We start from the raw sequence: 20,802 nt of genomic DNA, 5'->3' as shown, positions 1-20,802 counted from the left end.
CTTTTTTGATTTAGGGCTGATGCCTGGTAATCAAAGTAACTCATGGGTAACTCCATTCCCAGTGCCATTTCTTGGCTCTGAGCCCACCTTGATGACACCAACCTCCATTTTTAGCAGGGTGATAAGGAGCTGGCACAGGGAGTGAAAGGCTTCTGTAACCATCTTTTATCTGTCAGGATGTGGTTGATGGTGAACCTTAAGAGAGTCAATATTGTTTTAGGACTCTGAAGAGGCAGTGTCCTTGTAACTAAGGGCATTTGAGATTTATGAGCTTGATTTTATGCTCAGAAAGAAAATATGTACTCTAACATTGGAAATAAAAATGTGTTTAAATGAGGTTTAAGTTGGGAAATCAGGTTCCTGTTTCTCTTCTCTCCATCAGCCATTAAATACATCCCCAAAGTACCAAGAAACCCCCATAAATAAAGAAACAAAGAGAACAGAAGAAGTGCAAAGAAAAATAAATGTGTATTTCATCTCATGAAGGTTAAATCTCTGGTATTTTTACTGAATGCAAATTTTCCATTCTGATGCTTCGAGGCTTAAATTAATGATTGTGATTATTTAATTTTCCTCCATTTCCCTTCCAGTTGCAACCTGTTGGTTTTCACACCACACATAAAGAGTTTTGCAGCTGCCACAGTCATTCCTGTGAAGGTACAAGCTGACCCACGCTCAGTGCTTCAGTGTAAAAGTCTGGGCTACGTTGTTTTTCCACGGTGCTCATGTAAAACCATGTATGACTGTGTCTGTCAGCTTCCAGCCAGTCCCTTAGGAAAAATACAGGTTATTCCCTTGGCACCTGTCCCTATAAAATGTACATTGCACAAAGTCATGATTGTAATGTACAGAGGAAATTACACATTCACCAACAGAAATAAAAAGAAAAAAAAAAACCATAAAAAAAAAGAAGAGAGAAAGGAAAATCCGATTGCTATTTTACAAGAGAAAAGTGTGTCTCATTCCACACATACAAAATGTTTTCAAATTGTACATAAGTACCAAAGGCATTATGAGAGATTCTTTGGAGATGAAACGAAAGTGCAAGAAAGCCAAGGCAACAGAGCAAATGAAAGGAAGCAAAGCAGCAGCTGTCTTTGCTTTCTAAAGGACAACCAAACTTCCCGGCTTCACACGCGGGACGCGCGGACGTGCCGCCCCACGCTCGTCCCGGTGGGAAATTCACCCCTCAGCTCTCACTGTCAGGACAAAAACACCAACCATTTCCAGCTCAGGTAAGGCCAAATGAGCCAGATGCTGTTATTATCCATGGTAGTGTCAAGGTATCTCAAGGAAGCGGCAACACACTCCGGCGATGGATGTACCCTGTGCTCAGTAACCTGTTTAGGGCTGAAGCAGCTCTTACAGCTGAGAACTTTGGACCCAGAGATGAATTTCAGGCCAATACAAAAATTGGATTACTATTTACTCAAGGCATCCAGCAGTATTAAACCAGAAAATTAGCTGTTCATGCCTTTGTTTATTTAGATTAAACACTGAAGGGTAAGCTCTACCCAATATAAATCTTGTATCTGTGAAAATACTGGCAAAATTCAGCCCTAGAGGATGATTTGTTTGGTGAGGCTGGTGAAATCTCTGAATAGGGGCTATTGGAGTCTGTGGGCTGACCTGCTTGGAAAATCAGATTTATCAGTCCTTTCTTCCATAACTCTAAGATCAAAGATGGGCTTTTAATATTTCTTTTCTTAAACATCCCTTACCTAGGGTTTTTTTTAAATATAGGCAAAGGTAAGACCCACGGGTCACTGGGATCCTCTGCTTGGGCAGAAGGTTTGTGGGAGACCCTGGCACTCCCACCGCTGCCGTGGGACAACCTGGCACAGCACGTCAAGACTTTGCCCTTGGATCTCCAAAAGCACAGGACAACTGTTTGGCCACACATTTTAGGAACAGGCTTTTTGGACTTCAAGTTGGCACTGGCCACTCTATTATACTTGTTTGTTTGAAAGGAAGCCAAATAAATTATCAGTCAAAGAACTGCCTCACTCTGCTGCATGGCCTGTGCTGCCTTCAGAAGTGGGATTTCTCCTTGGGATGGCCTCTGCAAATCTTCCTTTTTTGAACAAAACAAACTATTGAAAAAGTAATTTGGTTTTATTTTACCCACTGTCTCACCTCCAAAACAGAATTTTTCTTCCCCCTGTGCATCTCAGATGCAGCTTTATCTGTTTTGATAAAGATACACCCACATGCACATACAGCCCCACGTGGGTGCGTGTACTCCAACCACATGCACACCCTTCTGCAGCCAAAGTTGTGTTGTCCTTTTATCTTGCAGGTTATGACAAAGATAAACTGTGAGCTTCATTCAATCTGTACAGAATTTACAGTTCAGATGAATAGCAATGAAGAATACATAGGAATACAGTAGCTGTTAAGTATTTATGGGCTGTGTTTGTTCGTTTTGTTCAGGTATTTTTTTAATTAGCATCACAGAGGCAATCTCGTATTTTAGCTTCCTGATAAAATCTGTTTAAAGAAGCATTCAAATGCAGTGAATTTCTTAACAGAACAGGATGTTCATTTTTTTTCCCTTTTCCCAGAGTCACATCACAAACCAGGCAGGTGACACTTTGGTGTCTGTTCAATGCACATATGTTGATTGCATGTAGAGATACCTGTCAGCACGTGGCATGTAATGTGCAATCTGTGTGCAGTACATGTGGATAATGTGCCAAAGTGACACCAAGCAAGATAAATTTCATAAATACAGTGTCTATATTGGAGAAACAGGAATATAGTTTTAGTGTGTGGAGCGTTGTTGCTGTATAACAGTGGCACCCATCTATATGAATTACTGATAAAAGAATAAAACATTTATAAGAATAATTTATTGAATCTCCTAAAGCATTTGATACACCACGCAGCAACTGCAGCTATGTTTAAAATCTGCTCTTGATTTAAAATAACAAAATCTCTGTCATTTATCAGCTATTTCTTGTTTTGCCTCGGTGTTCCTTAAAGTCTCAGGTACTCTACACTGTGCGTGAATTTTTTGAGAAAAAGTGAAGAAACTTCAAATTTTAGGTGTTTGAGGGGAGGGAAGAGCAACCAACAAAAAAAGGTCTCCATCCTGCCTGATGAGAGGAGCATGGAGTAACTCCAGCTCCAGGGAAGATGCTGGAGCAGTGTGAATAACCAGACAGGACAGAAAAGACCTGTCACCAGCCTTGATGGCTTGTCCTCAGGTTCTCAGCAAGGCTGAGCATGGTGTTTGTGGAGATGCTAAAGAACCAAGACCTCCACACCCCCATCTGTGATCAATCCTTTCCATGAGCATCACTGCATATGGAAAACACTGGGTCATGGCCACTGTGTTGGTCAAGTTTAATGGATTCCTGCAAAATGCTGCTTCTGCTTTAAAGGGAGGTGCCCATGGTTAAAATAAGGAGGTATTTTCCCACTGTGGCTTGCAAAGCTTGTGCTGACCTTTTCCTGTGTGGAGTGGGAAGGAGAGAGCATCTCCCCATGTCCACAGTCATCACTGTCAGATGGAGCTGAAATTCCAGCAGAGGCTTTGCTGGCAGCATGACATTCAGCCTTGTTTTGGGGTCAGAACCATCCAACCTGAAGGTTCTGGCATGGCTTCTACCTGAAATCATTAACCTGCCCTAAAATTATAGGCATAGCTACAGGTGAAATCCAGCCTGAGCTTGGCACTGGGCTTTGGAAAACCTTGTGAGCTCAGGTTTCTCAGAACCAGGCAAACAGATGCTGCTTGAACAATTCACCTGCAGCTGTATTTACAGGAATTAGGAGAGGGCAAAATGCTTCCAGGTTCACTGGCAGCTTTGGAAACAGCACAGCTTGGACCAGCTGCTTTCCAGTTCTCCCCATTACTGAGCTGGAGCCTGGCATGCACAGCCACATCTGTGGGTCGCCAAAAGGGACAAGGATCTTGAAAACAGCTCTTGCTTCAGGCAGCAAAAACATCTACACTGGTAGAGCCTGTGAGCTCTCCTCAGAGATGTTCACCTGGAAAAGAAAACCTGAGCCAGACCCTGATCCCTGTTTCATTTTAATCATCTAAAGCCACGGGGACAAACCCTCACAGGGCACAGAGACAGCACAGACCCCATCCCCATATGGAAAAGCTCCAGCAGAACAAACCAGGGATGTGTCGAGGCCGTGGTGGCTCAATGAGGCAGCAAAGAAATTACCAATAAAAAGCAAAACTGTCATGGTAACAAAACACAAAGGCTCTCTGGTGCATCTGGTGATGCCAGGCCGAGTCTCAGAGCAGAGTTTTGGCATTACAGCTTCCCTGGTAAATGGTCTGGGCAAGGAAGGGGAGGATATGGGGCCAGGGTCAAACTAGGTCATGGCAGCAGTGCCAAGAGATGAGAGACTGCAAAAACCAGCGAGATGGACAAACCCTGAAGGCCTCCTGACAGCCTGGTATTGCAGTGGGGAGAACACTGGCAAAATATTTATGGAGATGAAAATGCCACTCCATAAGGAGAGTGAGAGATGCTTCCTTGAGGAATGGTTATGGCACAGCTGCAGGGTGCCCGAGACCCCCAAGGCTGTAGAGAAGGGTGGATGGAATTTCCAAAGAGTGGTTTCCAAGGTTTGGAAGTCACACTCTCCCCTGTGCCTCGGGCTGTGCTGCAGGCACAAAAGCACCTGGCACCCCAGGGCTGGATGCAGGTGAGGGAATCCTGTGGGAATTAAACCAGACATATGGCAGGTCCCACACTTGTGGGTTCAAATGGCATCTTTGAAATGAAGACCAGGCCTCCATCCTTGGCACTGCCTGCTCCTCCAAACCCACAGAAGGGCTATCTGGGATGCTCTTTTTCAGAGGCATCCTGATGGAAAGGAGGTTGTGACACACAGCCAACACAATTCATATGCTTTCCTCCCCATTTACGTTTGAAGGAACCACAGGTACAAACAGTTTTTTACCCCGTAGTCACAAGCAGTAGAAATGGAGTCTGTGCATGCTGTATCAGAGGGATGGGTGATGACCAGCTGCAGCATGAAAGACACTTGGTATATCAGTGTAACCTACAGAAGCACCGCAGCACCCTGCGAGGTGGCTCACTGGGAGGACAGCCTCTCCCCAGAGTGATGCTTTTGGCAATGTTACCTTGTCAGGTACTACAGCAATCTGGGAGTGCAGATACAGCTGGAGCATATTGCTGTCTACTCATCTCAGGCTGCATGCAGTAGCAGGCAAAATTGAGAGTACAGTCAGTGAGATAGTCCAGAAAGCACATTCATAAGTTAAAAAGGACCCCGCTGCTACCTAAATTCAAAGCGTGAGTAATAGTGTATCAAAAGGTGTGTGATCCCTCTCCCTCTAGACACTAAGGTAAGGCAAGCAGTATTGTGTCACTGGGGCATCAAACACTAAGATATACTAAAGAAGATTCCTATGCAGTATTATTATCCTTATTATTAAAAACCCACCCTGTTGTTATTGTTAAAAAAACCAGTGAACCCCCACCCCTGCTCTGAGCAGGTTTTGCTCCGTGAGGCAGAAGAGTTGGGGTGTTTGTGTGCTAAAAGCAAGGGTTTGCTTTTACACCTCTGAGCAGCAGTGACCCCGTGGGGCTCGGAGGGGCTGCTGCCCTCAGCCCTCCCCACAGCCTTCTCCTCAATGCTACCTGCAGCTGAAGGAGCTTTTGTATCTGATTTCCTTGTTTCTGGCTCAGGAAAAGGAAGCTGATGAGAACAGAAGAGGCTGACCCTTGATGGAGAGAGGATGGAGAGGATACAGACGTGCAGCTGTGTTGGGAAGAAAGGGTTGGAGGCTCAGGGCTCGCTCAGCCTGAGCGTTCACATGATGGAGAAACAGAAATCCTCACCCTGCTCCTGGGCTTTTTGACATGCCCAATAAAATAATCACTGCTAAGGGTCTTTGCGTGGCACAACTTTGGGTAAATTCCTTAGGAATTTCAGTTTCTCTTTTAATACTTACATTTTAGTCTTAGCAATAACATTGCTGTGACCATGGTGGTCTGATGATATCAGGAAAATGAGGTTTCCAGTAGCTCCCTCTTGGGAAAAGTGTGAGTGAAGGTGTTTTTCTTTTCTCTTGGGCAATTATCTAGAAGGGGAGCATTTGTATCTGAGGTGATGCTCTGGCTTCTCAGGTAGATTATACAAACTTTTTCTAAAAATTTACATAATTTAAAGTTTTAAAAATCAATTAAAAATGTAAAAAATATACCTATTTATCTGTAAATAGCAATGACCTTGCAAAATTCATTTGGACCTATTCAGCAGCATTTGAAACAAAATGCATTTTTAGAAAATCTGATCTATCACACAGTCTGTCTAAAGAAATAGAATGGCTTTCTGAGCTGAATGAGAGGTTTGGTTTTGGTAAGCTCCTTGACGTTTTTTGCTTTAAAAATTGTTATTAAGAAAATGGGTCAACAAGGAAATTCACATACAAAACCTGCACTTGAGTAACATTAAAGTCCCTTCCCAAATATTGGGAAATTTGACTTATGGCTGTTTTTCTGTCTTAGGGTCACATTATGAAAGGCCACCTTGCAACATCTCCAGCCACATCCCCTGTACAGAGAACTCCCCAGACCACCTGAACTCGGACCTGAAGGACCCAAAAACTTACTGTGGCTTCATGTCCCAGCCCAGGCATTGCTCCATCATGTAGGTGGGCCAATTGCAGGATTTATTTCCAGACCTAGACCCAGATTATGGGAAAAAAAAGCCCAGAGGTTTCTTGGAGACCAGAGCTCAGGCCCTGGTCCAAGGTCACGGCTTCACATCCAGCACAGACACTGCTGGAACCAGGCCCTGGGCACGGAGCCGAGTGTGGGCATGGGCAGCCCTGGAGCAGTTCAAGATGGTCTGCTGGAAATTTGGCTTTCACATCTTCAGCTCCCTCACTGGACTCCTCTGGCCACACTTAGCATTGCCTAGAACTTCTTTCTGTCCTCCAAAAAATATGGAATAAGATCTGGGAGGAAGAGGGGAGCAAAGAGTAGCCCAAGAGAGGCTCAGCAGAGGGACAAAGTTTGCCTGTCCACCCTTTTAAAAGTCTTCATTATCAGGACTGCCTTTAAAGCAACCCAAAACTGATTTATTTTCTTGTAGTTTAAGACTTCTTGTGGGAGATTGCCACCAGGAATGTGTGCTACAGACATGGGGCAGCTGAGCCATTAGAAGGGAAGACTTTTCAGAGAGTATTGGACTATGATTTAGGAAAATAATGGAATTATTTATGTCAATAAGCAACAAGCAGGACCTGTCATTGTTTATGCAGGCTTCAATAATTTCATGGAAGTGATGAGCATTATTTGCAGCTAATTCTAGTGTAAGTTAACCCCAAAATCCATGAGGTTTTGCCTGGATGAAAGAGAAATGATGAGTTATGGCATGGTTGTGCATAGGGGTGTGTCAGAATTTCTTTGGTATGACACCACAGAAAAATATATCTCATACCTTCAAAAAAAAATTCTATCTGAATTCTATGTGAATTCCATGTGAAATGCATATAAAACCAGTTTTCTGCAATCACTGATTATGGGACAAATCTTTTCAACATGCAAGTCAAAATATATTTATAGATTCCAGTGCAGGAAGTTGAAGAGGAAAAACTCAATTTTTCCTATGCAACACCTGAAGATGAGCTTTAAGGTCCCTTTCCACCCAAACCATTCTGTGGTTCTGTGAATTGATGATCCTGTGGTTCTGTTACTAAAGATCAGGCATGTACCTGTGCTGGAATAGGAGTGCATGACATCATCCTCATCCTCATCCTCATCTGGCATTCCTGCCTCTGTATCATACCCTTGGTGCCAAATTTCCAGCAGGCCTTGAAAAGCAATTGCAAACAAATAAGAGAATAAATCTTTGTTATCTCTGACTTGGACAAAATTTGGAGTGAGCAGCTGGCTGGAGCAATGTTGATTTTTGCCTCACCAAGTATCATTTCCATTCTTGTGGTTGGTAGAAAGCCCAGGCCACTACATTTGATTTAGGACCTGCTGACACTTGTTCTAGCAGAAAGGAACTCATTTTGGAGCACACCAGAGGCAAATCTGCACAATTTACAACCATTAGGCATTTAAACTTGTCTCTGTGTGGAAGTCAAGGGCATCACTGTGTTAATTCTGCACAAAGAAATCTGGAGCCAGAAGGAGATCTGGAGCACAAAGAGAGAGGGGAGAACTGCAGAAGTTAACAAAAACATGGCTCAAGAGGGGAAAGAAAAGAACTAGCGTGGCTAGAAGCCCAGTTTCTCCCTAATAACAAAGTTTTCCCCTCCTGAATGGTGAAAAATGGCAGGGAAAGTTGTGAAGATACTTCCCTCTTCCTCACTCCATCATAAGACCTGTGTGCTGGCCCTGGGCATTAGCAAAAGAATGGTTTTATTTTGTGTCTGCAAGTTGTCAGACTGCACCCACATCTTCCCTAAGGCCAAAATTATCCTGGGTCTCCCCTGGTTGCTGTGTCTGGTCAAGCAAAGAGGAGGAGAGAAAAAGGCTGTGAATCTCCCTTCACCCCAAGCAAATCAATGTTCACCCTCTCAAAGGCCACACAGAAATGAAATTGTCACCTAAATATCCTTAACAGGCTCTTGATATGACACAGGGAAAATGTGGAAAGATGGGGGTTTGAAATCACAGCAGAAAACACATGTGGGATTTGGGCTGTGGATGCACAGCAAGGTTCAGAGGCACAAGGTTCACAACCTTGGTGTCCCAGCCCTGGAAACAGATCCCAAACCAAACCTCTCCTGATCCACCCCCTTGCAAATAAACCCCCTAACAACTTATCCACGTAAAGGATCACTTTGTGGCTTTGTTTTGGTCCCAAAAGAAACTCTGAGCATCACTTTTCCCCTCGCTTTCCCCCAGCTGAAGGAGCTGCTGAGGTTCCTGGCAATGACACAATGACCTTTCCAAGAGGAAGTGCTTCCACAACAATGAAACGGGGCAGACGGGGATTGGCACAACTCGCGGGCAAGCACGGGCAAGAGGCTTCTGAGAGACCATGAAGAAAAAAAGCAGGGCCTCTTGACTCAGCTTGAGGGATCCAAACAAACCAAAGGATGTCCCGAGAACGTGGGGGTGAGATTCTTGGCAGGGCAGAAGAAGGAAGGAAAGATTTTCACGGGCATAGTATGTGCAAAAGTGTTCAGGCACAATGCAAACTGTAAGAAAAGTGCCCACTCTGACCAACAGGGCTTCCAGAGGATGGAACTCAGCACTTAACTCGCAGCAAGGCAGGGACCACAGCATCCTGCACGTCCACCCTCTCCCTTTGCCTGGTGGCTGTGCCTCCCCAACAGCCCTGCTGGCCATGAGAATGGCTTGGGATCATGGCAACCCTCCAGAGGGGATGCCTTTGGTTTGTCTTTGCTTTCAAAGCACCCCCAGGTCCCTTGTCAGCAGAAGGAGAGATAATTAAATACAATACATGGTTTAAAATATAAAATTCCATCCCCTTAGTCTCTTGTCCTCCTTCTCTGTCTCATTTCTCTGTTCTCTGGATTGTCCCTCTTGCACTCAAGCTCATATTTCTGAGTTTTTCCTAAGATGGGATCATTTCCAAATGCTCTGGTTCTGAGCAGTACCCCAGCAAGTCCCACTTAAGGCCATGTCTTCTTCTCATGCAAATATCCCAGCCACCATCCCTCTCCTCCAGGGGCCCACACAACATTTCCATGTATTATATTGGCATTATGTCACCTTCCTCACAGCTGATGAGGAACCACAGAGTAACAATCCCTCATTATTACACGTGCCCTGAAACCTAGGCCAGAAACAGACATGTATTCTGTCTGTGACTCCAAAACACCTAAAAGTGTGATCAGCTTCTGCATGACATAGCAATTCCCACCTAACACTTGTCAGCCACCAGTTAATGTGATCAACAAAAGCCCTGGCTGGGTGATTTATTCCTGCCCTGCGCTTCTGAAGATTCCCAAGAAATGCAAATTGCTTACTCTGCGCCATGGAAATTTCACCTAATGATCTTAGAAAGAGAGTATGAAAGAAATCTGGACTTCACGGCTCCAGTTCGCTCATCACCGTGACCTCTTCCAAAAATGCAGGCTTGGACCTGCTCATTCCCCCCCAGAGTAAGCTGCAAGAAAGTATTTGCCAGCTAAGGGTGCCCTAGAAAGAGGAAAGCCTTAGCTGTCGGTCTCCTGGAGAAGTTCGGCACGTGGACAGCTGGAGCGGGCAGCTGCCTGCGCTTGGACGTGGCTCGGCGGCTGCAGGGAGGCTTCACTGCCGGGGGGCTGACCAGCCCATGTCACTGAAGGGTCCCTCGCCCGTGGCTGACCTCGGGGGGGGACCACAGGGTGTGCAGAGGTCAGAGTCGGTGTCTGACTCCCCTTCTGCAATGTAGGGTCTGATTTTGGCTACGGCTGCATAGCAACCGTTGTTAAGGATGTCCAAATTCTCTTTGGACTGGGAGATGCTAAAGCCGCTGAAAGAGCGCTCCAGTTCCTCGTGATCCACCGAGGGGATGGAGATGGACGTGTCGCTGTCTCTCATGGCACTCTCGTGGTGTTTGGTTGTAATGTCTTCGTTCCTCAGGTACTCGGCGCTCGCCCGGTGCCCGCCGCTGTAGGCGGACAGGGAGCGCTCGTGGGAGGGCGGAGGTGGGATCCGGACCAGCGAGCCGGGGTCTCCGATGGGAGAGGAGCCGTGGCTCTGCCGCTGGCACGACGTGGAGGGCGGGCACGCGTTGCTTGGGGCTGGTGGAGCGGAGAAGTTCTTCTGACCCATGGAGCTGGTGGACCTGATGATCTTGATGATGCAGCCGTTCTTGTCGATGTGCTCCCTGCTGTCTTCGGGGCTGTGGTAGGGAGGGGCTGGGTCTGGTTCTTTGGACCCAAAGTAAGCCTCCGTCTCCGTTGGTGGGATGCCCATCCGCTGCATGTAAATGTTCACCAGGAAGTCCAGCTTCTTCTCCATGGACTGAACCTGCAAAAACACCACAGTTCCAGCAATTCATGCAGGCTGAAGCACGTTAATATCCTGATTAATAGCAACTTCCATCAAGGTAGGAGTGTGGGGCTGGGCTTTGTAGCTCCTCCACATACACTGACCCACAGCATCTCAAACTTGTAGCAAATATTTAATTGCTCTGTTCTGGAGGGTTTAATTCTCCACCTTTTTACAAGGCTACCCTTGTTACAGGATTTTCCTTATCTAATCTATATCTAATCTTTATGACAGGCAGCAGGTTCTAGAAAAGTTGAAGCACACTTGCTTCTTCTATCTCCTTCCTGAACTTTCTACTTGTCTGGGCTCAGAAGGCCATTGGAATTTCTGAGCCTTAAGCTCTAGGAAGATTTTAAATCTTCAGCAAGGCCAGCAGCTCCAGCAGCCAGTCTGAGGGACTCATTTGAAATGTGTCCAGCATGGTGGAAAAGAAACCAATGTGCTGTTTTCAAAAAGTAATGCAGGCTTTTGACAAACTCACTAAAGTAGACTCAAAGTGCCTGGTTTGAAAGTAGCACTTAGGCTTCCAAGGTTTTAATTCCTTTTTATAACATCCACTTGCTGATTTTTCAAAGTATTCTGGGCTCTCACTTTTTTTTAACTAAAAGGTAATGTCCTACTGATGGAAAAAGGCAAAGAAAAACCAACACAATGCATGCAACACCCTCTGAAAGAACCCCTTCCTGACCCCAGATACCTGTTTTTCAACTTTTCCAAGCCTGCCCATCATGCTGGGGTCTTCAGGCAGCTCCCCTTCTGCTGGCCCTTTGGTCCGATCCTTGTCAGTCATGGAGGATCCTCTCCCAACGATCTGGTCAACTCTACCGGGATCAGAAAATCCCCCCGCCCCCGGAAAAGGACCTGGAGTCAGTTGGGGGCAGCAGGTGAGGAGGGCACCGCTTGTTGTGCCTCCATGGGACAAAGCAACAGCCTCTCTCCCCAACTAACACTCCAAATTACTCACAGACACGCAGTGCCACTGAAGTGTTAATTCAGATGCAAAATTCAGAGCAGTATTAGCAGAGTTTGAAATTATCCATTTCTGTTTATACAGATAAAACCTGGCACATTATGCACAGTAAATTTACCCACTGCAAAGAATTTCTTTTACTGGCTTTCTTCCAAATCGATTAACTTCTTATTTGCACTGAGAAATTATTATTTTGGGGGAAGATCAAGTTTTCTGTCTAGCAAATATCAATGGGATCTTTTTCAGTCTTTCCAGCAGTTTCCTCTCCTCAGTGCAAATGCCCATGTGTAATTCTCATGTCCATGAAAACAAGCTGCTTGTCTCGGTCCAGACAAACAGACGCAGTGATAACTTTTTTAGTGGAATTACATGAAGGCTGAATTTGGCCAGAACTCACCAAACATTACCAAACTTCTTTTCATCTCAATGCAGCTCTCACTTGTACTGCTGGATGTTTTTTATTAGCAGGGCACCCAGCTGGGAGCAGCAGAGGAGGCTCCTGCCAAATCAGCTAAGAAAGGTTACCAGGCACATAATTTGGTACTGACTTCTTTACACACATCACATTTGCACATCCTTATGCCCACTATGGAAACACCTGGGTTGATTAACAGCTCCATATGCAGAGGAAGGAGGAGAGAAGAACCAGTTTGGAAGCTGGAACTCAATTTCATTAGAGGCATCAAATATAAATTTCTGGAGAGTAAACACTGGAGCTTCTCCAAAGTCTTCCCTCCAAAGTCTGGGGAACAACTCATTTTTGGAATAACTTCTTAATGGCAGCCAGGTTTAAAGAATAATTCTGTGCTGGGCAAACTTTACTCTTGCATAATGCGCCAAACGTAAGGGTGGCAGGGGGAAAGAAGGGTTAATTAATCTGACTGAAACCAAGTTGAGGTATCTTGAGCGAAAACTCAAAATGCTTCTTACGCAGTTCTGCAGTGTGGGCCATGGGTCCATGCACCAGGAGGAGGAAAAGGAAGGAGCTGAACACAGACAGACAGGGGAAAATGAACAAACAAAAACCAAGGAAAGGAATGAGACGTGAGGCTATTTCCAACACAAGAGCCATCTGTTTTCTTCACACTGGACAGGGACTTCGTACGGATGTTGGCTGTTGACACTGAGGGACAGGTACCAGTGGGAATGGACCAGCGTGGCTCCCTTAGCTTATATTAGAGCAACAGCACTTTACAGCACCAGATCTGGCTCAAAGAGATGAAGTGGATGAGCACATTGCACCAAAGACAGAAAATATAAGCCAGCAATCGTTTCAGAGTTTAGCTTTGATCCCAGAAGCTACTTGATTTGGGCAGGGAGGTGACAGAATTCTGTTCTGCTTAAAAAAGCCATGTTTGATCCTTTGCTTAGCAATATAAGCACAGGAGTACAAGGAGCACCGAGTGCTGGAATTACAAGTGTGAGGAATATGCATGCCTTATTTCTCTCTTGTAATGGGAGAAGGAAATCACTGACATTTACAGGAACTTCCCACGAGGGATGCAATTACTGACAGGACATACAGCACAAGAAATCCTAGGACAATGTCGTTACCATGTAAGCAAAGAGCTGTTAAATTGGGTACCTCGGGCTACCTTGGTGGGGAATCACAAGTCAAGGCGTGGTACAGCCACTGTATGAACTCCTCTCCTGTATGCACAAGCAAGTAGACTGGTAAAACAATGAACACGAGTTTAAAGAGGCCCAAAGTCTAAATGTTACTGAATATTGCAGAAGGCCAAGAACAATCAGGGTGCTCTGTCCTCCTGTCCCATCCAGCACCACACTGACACTGAAATGTGTCCACTGATGGAATGAGATGTCCCTCAGCAGCTGTGGAGTAGAGCAGGGAGGCAGGACAGACTGTGACACAGAGAGGAGAACCCAACATTGCATTGTAATAACAGAGAGAGTCTTGTGTGCCCTAATTGTAACCTTGCAGAAATGAAGGCAGGACTTCTGTTGTCTTTCATACCTGAAGAGAAGAGCTATACAGTGAGTGAACCTCACATGGCCCGCTTCAGGGGCCAGCTGGCACTTCACAGATGGAGTGATGGAGTGATCACTAAGAAGAGCACTAAGTTGTTGCTCACCTTCAGGGACAAAACTTGCCTTTAGACCTGCTGGGATTTAGGAGCAGGGCTGAAGCCCTTCACAGAGCTCGCCCATAAAGCATCCAGAAGCCCTTTCCTATTATACAGTTGACAGCAGAGCCCAGAATTCCCACTTGATTCATTCCCTTTGTGTTTGTACCTGGGCACAGTCCTGACTCCTGGGGTTCTTGTCTTCCACAGCTCTGAGGAAGCAGAGCAGGGCAGCACCAAGGATGGTGCAGGGGGGCAGCTCTGGGCCTCTGGCTTCAGTGCAGAGAGGGGAGAAGAAGGTGAACCAAGTCCTTCTGTCTTTATAGTCTCAAGGTCTCCCACCCCTCTGTTTCCCATGGTACAAGCTGGACCACAGGAGAGTGCTGCTGCCCTCAGCAAAGCGCAGAGATTTTGTTTGTCTTGTCTGTTTTGCCTTTTGCTTTTGGATGTCTTGTCCAATACAAGAGAAAAGAGGAAATTCCTTGTGAGCTCCCAACCCACCTGCACCTAGCTGAGGACCACCAAAGGCAGGAGGTCCTTTTAACCACCACAAGATTTTGAGATTTTGTCCAAATGGGAAACAAAGCCCAAAAGAGGAAGAAGAAAGAACATATTCCACTTTAGCAAGCAGAAGGGGATAATTTATGTTCTTACTGCATGATGAAGGACCAAGAATCTTCTGAGGTGCCCATCCCACTTCTACACTACAGCCCGTGGGGAGACTTGTGTCTTCCCAATACTTATTTTTGCTGGGCCAAATACACATGTGCAGAGGGAAGAATTCAGCTGAAGCTCTGGGAGAGGCAGCCCCTTTTTCTTCATTTCCTGGCAAAAGAGGATTCAGAGTTTCCTAAGGATGCACAACAAACTGTGCCATCTGCTGTCCTTGGTCGGCTCTGCTGGGCCTCAGTTTGGGAGGGAGAGAGAAGAGGGGATTGCTCTTTAAAGTGGACTTTACTGTCTTTCCTTCTTTCTAATGATACAAAAAAAATGTAAATTCTTGCATCAGCCACAGTGCAGGTTTTCTCATGCTTCATTATGCTTCATGCTAACAGTGCATGCAAAGAGGTGTAATATGTCACCCTCGGGCCAGAAGCAGACATCAAAGGGTCAAACGGCTCAAATGAGATAAAAATGAAGTGTTTGGGAATTGATAGTCAAGTATTTTGTTTTTTTTTTCTTTATCTTTTATAAATTTTTGTAAACAATCCAAGCATTGAAGCCAAACCCCCTTCATCCATGTCACAGGACTGGCTACTTACCCCTTCATTTGGCAATAAAACTTCCTCTGGACAAATTTTGATCTACAACTGTTGTCTGAAACTTACAGCTGAGATTGCACTTATTGTAGGCTAAATCAGCTGATCAAGGGAATTTTATCCAAATTGTTTGTGTGTAGAGCATGGAGCAAACACCATCAGCCAAACCACAGCTGTGGGCATTCCCAAGGATCCCCCTGACTTTGGTGGGAGCTGAGTGCAGAAGGATTTTGGCTGAACTGATCAGTCCATAGGGTCAAGACAGCTCATGGGACATCCCTGCCATGATGTTTCTCTGGGCAGAATTTGGCTTAAACAGGGGGTGCAGGCTGAGAAGGAGGGGCTGGAGCCATCCATGGGGACCTCACAGGACACATCCCCATGGCACAAACCCACGTGGTGTTGGGGTGATGAAGATCACAGCAGGGTTTTTGGATCTGGGCTTGGGGCTGCTCAGAGCTCTGGCTCCCATCCATCAGCCCCTTGAGCACCTCACAAGTGCCACTGGTGTCTGTGGGAGGATAAAACTGCCAAAAATTAAATGCAGTATAAGCCTTTTCATGGGTGGGAACAGAGATTTCAGCAGCCCTCTGTACCCTGCTGCTTTCTGCAGCCACAGCTTGATACCAGGGAAATGATAAAAATCACAGGAAAAGGGAGAAATTATGGAAAAAAAAGTCTAAACATCCCAGGAGCCTTGTGGGAATGTGCAAAGATTTTTTAATCAGTATTAGAAACTTTATAAACAGTGGGGGGAATGTCATTAGTGTGAAGCTGATACAGCAACTGTCTTGGACTGAATAAAATAAATATTCCAGTTTCAAGTGTCTTCCCCTCAGATCCATCAATCACCTTTGCTGTCTGTGAGGCACAAGTTCTCACATGAAAATCTTGTTTTTAGTGAAGGCTTGTTGGACATATCATCTTAAAGGTTAAGTACAACAAAATCCTGTTGAATATGTATTTTTGTTTTTAAATATGTTTCTGCAGATAACAAGGTTATCTGTTATTTCATATTTCATATGTTTCAAGGTTATTTCATTTTCAAAGACTTCTTTTGGCAGGGAGGAGGAATGGGAAAAATACTTTTCTGAAAGCATTTTTTTTCAAGCATAAAGCTTTGGGCTTCTAGAAAATTCTATTTTTTAATGTTTGAGTTAGCTGAGTGGGAAAAGGTAAGCTTTCACTATTCCTTTTACTTACATTTCTTGAGTGAAGATTACTCAGAGCAGCTTAAATAAAAATCAAGAGATTTGTCACATATTAGTTCTTAGGGAGGCAAATATATTTAGGAAAAAAAAAATATTTGAGGCTAAGCTTACTGCATTTAAAAATCACCTACTATTTCTGCATGGAAAATGACTTTCTGGCAAATATTTATATTTGCCTTGTGCTTTAGTGGTCTCAGTGCAAGGAGAAAATACATCCAAGCTCATGGCCTTGCTGCCCAGACCTCAGAACGCCCTAAAATGGGAATTTTTGTGAGAATATATTCCTCACTGCTTGAGCTTCAGATATGATTTTACTCAGGGAGAGAACTTAATGAGAACTATCTTGCTGTGTGGCTGAGGGCTGGGTTTGACTCCTGCTCCTTTTGCTTGGAAAATCAGGATTGATTTATTATTTTTCAGAATATGAATCCCATGGTTTCAGTATTTTAACACAATTTTTTCCTCTGTGGTCACTAGAGTGGCACCTGGAAGAAATAGAGCTGCCTTCACCAGCTACAAAACACTTCATTCTTACTTTGCCCACTGAAATAAACTCATTTCATTGTCCAAAGAGCTGCAGAGGCTCCTTTGCTTGTGTGAGGACGGTGTCATCCTTTAGGAAGTGGATTGTTCACTTTATATTGGTGTTGGGGGTAAATATTCCACCTTTTACATTTGAAGACAGCCTGATAAAGTATGAGATCTTTTAAAAAGATATAATTTAGCTTGCTAACACCTCAAAGAAGAATGAAAATAGGAAACAGGCTCGCTGAAGGAACTGATGGTTATTGATGAGTGAACGAACATCCCCTTTTTTGTTCCCCTCTGGCTTGAAGGCAAATCAGAGCACACCCAGAGCAGCAAACCCTTGTGAGTCATGATTTAGCAGGCTGCACTGCTAAGTGAGAAATGCCGTCATATAACTGGCATGAAAGGGGTTTGACATTAAGCAAATGAACAAAACTCCAGAGAAAGCGGCATTTTGGTGAATCCTAACCTAGGCGAGTACTGGGGAGACTCTTTGGAAGAATACATGGGTCCTTTGGTTGGATACTTCTTATGCCGGGGAGTTGAAGGGGGTGGGGGACCCACAATCATATCTATCCTGGCAAAGTAAATAAGAAAAAAGAGACCAGCAAAATGCATAATGAAGCAACACATAGAGAAAAGTTGGTCAGAGAAAAGTCGCAGAAAGAAACAACTGAAAAACAGAACGACAGGGAGAGAGACAGAGAGAGAGAATTTGAAAATATATTCCTCTGGAAACAGAAGGCTCTCTCCTACCACCTGGTTGTTGGGGAAAAACCAGAGTCTTACCCACCTCAGGGTAAGATTTGGAGATTTAGGCACCACTGCAACATTATTAGGAGTTCCCCCCGCCCCAGATATAACAGGCACCATGCTTTACCCTCTGGAATATATTTGCATATGTGTGGCAATATCCCATTGAGGTGGCTGGGTATGAAACAACATATATTCATCCTCCTTTCAGTTCCAGTGCTAGAGAACACATCCTCAGCTAGTTCAGGGAAGCATGAGCTGCTGGGAGTCGGCGAGGAACGCTGCAGGACTGGATAACTCAATGAATGGGAGACATCCATGGTTGGCAAGGTGTCAGGATGGAACACGAGACAATGTGAACACAACACTGAAAAGAGCACATTGCAGACACAGTGACAGAGGCTTTACTGATTAAAGAGGAAAGTGCATGTAAACACCCCAGAAATGTGCTTGGATGCAGCTTTAATGCACCAAAGCCCTGGCTAGGGGAGGTGAGAGCCAGCCCTGCCGAGCTGAGCTGGCAGGCAGAACAGGGCTTTGACTGATGAAGGAAAGGGACATTAAAATATCTGTTCTCCAAGGTGACTTCCTCCCTGAGATGCCCATAGGGTGCAGGGTCCAACATTGGCCACGGCTTTGTCTACAGGGAACCCTTCCAGTTGTCCTGGGCAGGTGCCCAGCCATGGAACCTGCTGGTGCCCAAAGGATGGCATCAAAGGGGTCTGCTCCCATCACCATCACTGATCTCCTGCTCAGTGGGGACAGTGAAACCTGTGAAGCTGCCTGGTAGTCCTGGATCCCAAATCTAGGTGCTTCATGCTTTTGAAGCAGCTCCTGGTCCTCCTGGCTTCCCTGTGAGAGGATGGGTGGTGGCCTTGACCAGCCCCAGACCCTCATCCTCACAGTCCCAGAGCTAGAGCTAAGAGGAGAATCCAGTCTGGTCTTGGAAAGCTGCAATTCCTTACCCCAACCTCCCCAAAAAAGCAGACAACCAAAATGCTTTGTCTTTGCAGCATGGCCCTGAAGGCCTGGGAGACCTGGACGGGTGGTGAGGCAATCTGGCACAGCCCCCAGGGTGCTGGAGACTCAGGAATCCCACCTGGAGCCAGTGGGGATGATAACCCCAATGCCCAGTGCCCACTGCAGAGGTGGCCTCAAGGCCTCTCGTTTCAGGTTACCAAAGTTAGGAAATCTCAATCCCCTCCTTCTCCTCTTCACCCTCTATATTCAGCTACACATCTTGGATCTATGATCACTGAATTTGTACTGAACAGGAGAGAGAGGCTCACACAGAGGAAATTCTCCAGGATATTTTAGTCTCCATTGCAAGGGAGAATGTTCCTTCTGGGAAAAGCACAGTGTGCAGCAGGGCTGCGAAAGTTACCTCTGCGACTTGAACATCAAAAATAGCAGAGTTAAAATGGTCTCCAAGAGATTCATGGCAGAACAGAGATTCCTCTTTTTCCCAGTACAACTTTCCTACTTAATTCCTGAGGTTTGTGTCAGCTGTTTGCATACAAAACCACGTCTTATTTCTTCACATTTTCTGACTCTGCCAGGGACTTAGATGGGTCTGAAATTAATAGAAAACTTCCTCAATGGCTTCTAGGGGAAGCTGGGCTGCCACAGCCATCAAGGGAAGCAATTTCATCCTCCAAGTGTAAAAGCAAATGGTGTATTTTTTTGACTGGAGATTGCCCATGGCCAAGCCCTGCCACAGTTCTGGGTGTCCTTCAAGCTCTGCAGAACTGGAGCTACTTCTGCTGAGCCAACACAACCAGGGGTGTTGGAGGCTTGGGGTCTACTTTTCCCATCAGGGCTGAGGGAGATTAAACTCTGACCCTCTGTTCAAGGAATCAAACTTATGTGTTTGGGTTTTATTTTTCCTTCCAGGAGAAATACGGAAAACATGGAACCTTCTCGGTTCCACTTGCCCCTTTTCCACATTCCTTCTGCTATTAAAATGAACACATCTCGCCCTAAAATCCCAGCACAGAAGCTGAAATGCAGCTCTGCTAAACCCCACCTACGCCAGTGGGCTTGGATGAGAAATTCCCATCTGCATGGATTTTCAGCAGACTGTGCCACCCAAGGAGGGATTCCTCCTCAAGGGGCTTAGCATCCCAACAGGGGGAGGGAGCTGCTGCCTCCTCACTGCTCTGTGGCAGCAGGGCCACAGCCAGGACACCAAATTTTCTCTTATTTCACTCCCAGAAAGGCACCAAATGACCCACATGAGCCTTAACACTGGGGCACCAAACCTTTGCACCCTGCCAGGAAGACCATGGAGACCCACCCGTGTTTGCTATGGGATATACCATCATGCCAAAAGCTCCCAAAATAAAGCAGGAGGATGAGCCATGATTCTTGTATGTCCTGAAAAGAGAGTTTTAGGGCAGTCCCTGTCCTGCTTATCCCTGTGGGTACCAGCCATAAGCACTGATGTCCTCCTTGGGGATTTGTCTTAAGAAGGAAAAGAATAAGCTGTAGCTGCAAAGGAAAGTGTCTCTCTCCTGGCAATACCTCCACAGTGAACAAAAAGCAGTGGAAAATGAAGCAAAGAGAGGGGTCTCTTGCCTGGCCTGAAGGTTTTTAATCCGGGAGAGCATGTCCAGGTGGCCAGCTGAGTACTGCTCGATGACGTCCATCACGTCGTAGGGACGAAGGCTCTCCTTAAACTTGCGCTTGGAGACGAGAAACCTCATAATGCTGCAGGAGACAGAGAGCAAAATCATAACACAGTCCCTGGGTGCAGCCTGACCTGCTTAATGGGAGATAAAAAAACACTGCAGGGAGCTGCTTTGGAAGGAAAATGGAATAAATCCCAACCCTGTGGGTTTGGGAGAGGATGCAGCAATAGGAGAGAGGAAGGGGATTGCGGGGGCTGGTGGCTGAAGCCCTGTCTGCGCCAGGGGGTCCCTGATGCCCCTTGGACTGTCATCTGTGCATGTGCTCTCTGCACCACTTTTAGAAATGTCAGCATTAAATCTCAGAGCTGGTGAGAACCGTCATTTGGATGCATCCCTGCAGGGGATTTTC

The 20,802-nt window shown here is 45.6% G+C and overlaps 1 protein-coding gene across 11 annotated transcripts in view; it reads right to left on the bottom strand.

Moving 5' to 3' along the window:
• Positions 1–446: 446 nt before the first annotated feature.
• KCNQ2 (potassium voltage-gated channel subfamily Q member 2) overlaps positions 447–20,802 on the bottom strand; it is a 75,206-nt gene continuing 54,850 nt past the window's right edge. For all 11 annotated transcript variants that reach the window (XM_015647711.2, XM_015647712.2, XM_015647715.2 and 8 more), the window contains 3 exons: positions 20,341–20,472; positions 11,656–11,779; positions 447–10,937 (listed from right to left, as the gene is read on the bottom strand). In XM_015647711.2, coding sequence (XP_015503197.1) covers positions 10,233–10,937; positions 11,656–11,779; positions 20,341–20,472 — 961 coding nt within the window. In that variant the 3' untranslated portion in view covers positions 447–10,232. The remainder of the gene's footprint in view (positions 10,938–11,655; positions 11,780–20,340; positions 20,473–20,802) is intronic.

This window comes from Parus major, chromosome 20 (genome assembly GCF_001522545.3).
Source record: "Parus major isolate Abel chromosome 20, Parus_major1.1, whole genome shotgun sequence".
In the NCBI taxonomy this organism is placed as follows: Eukaryota; Metazoa; Chordata; class Aves; order Passeriformes; family Paridae; genus Parus; species Parus major.
Note: the sequence above shows the minus strand (reverse complement) of the source record. Positions and strands in the feature narration are given on the sequence as shown.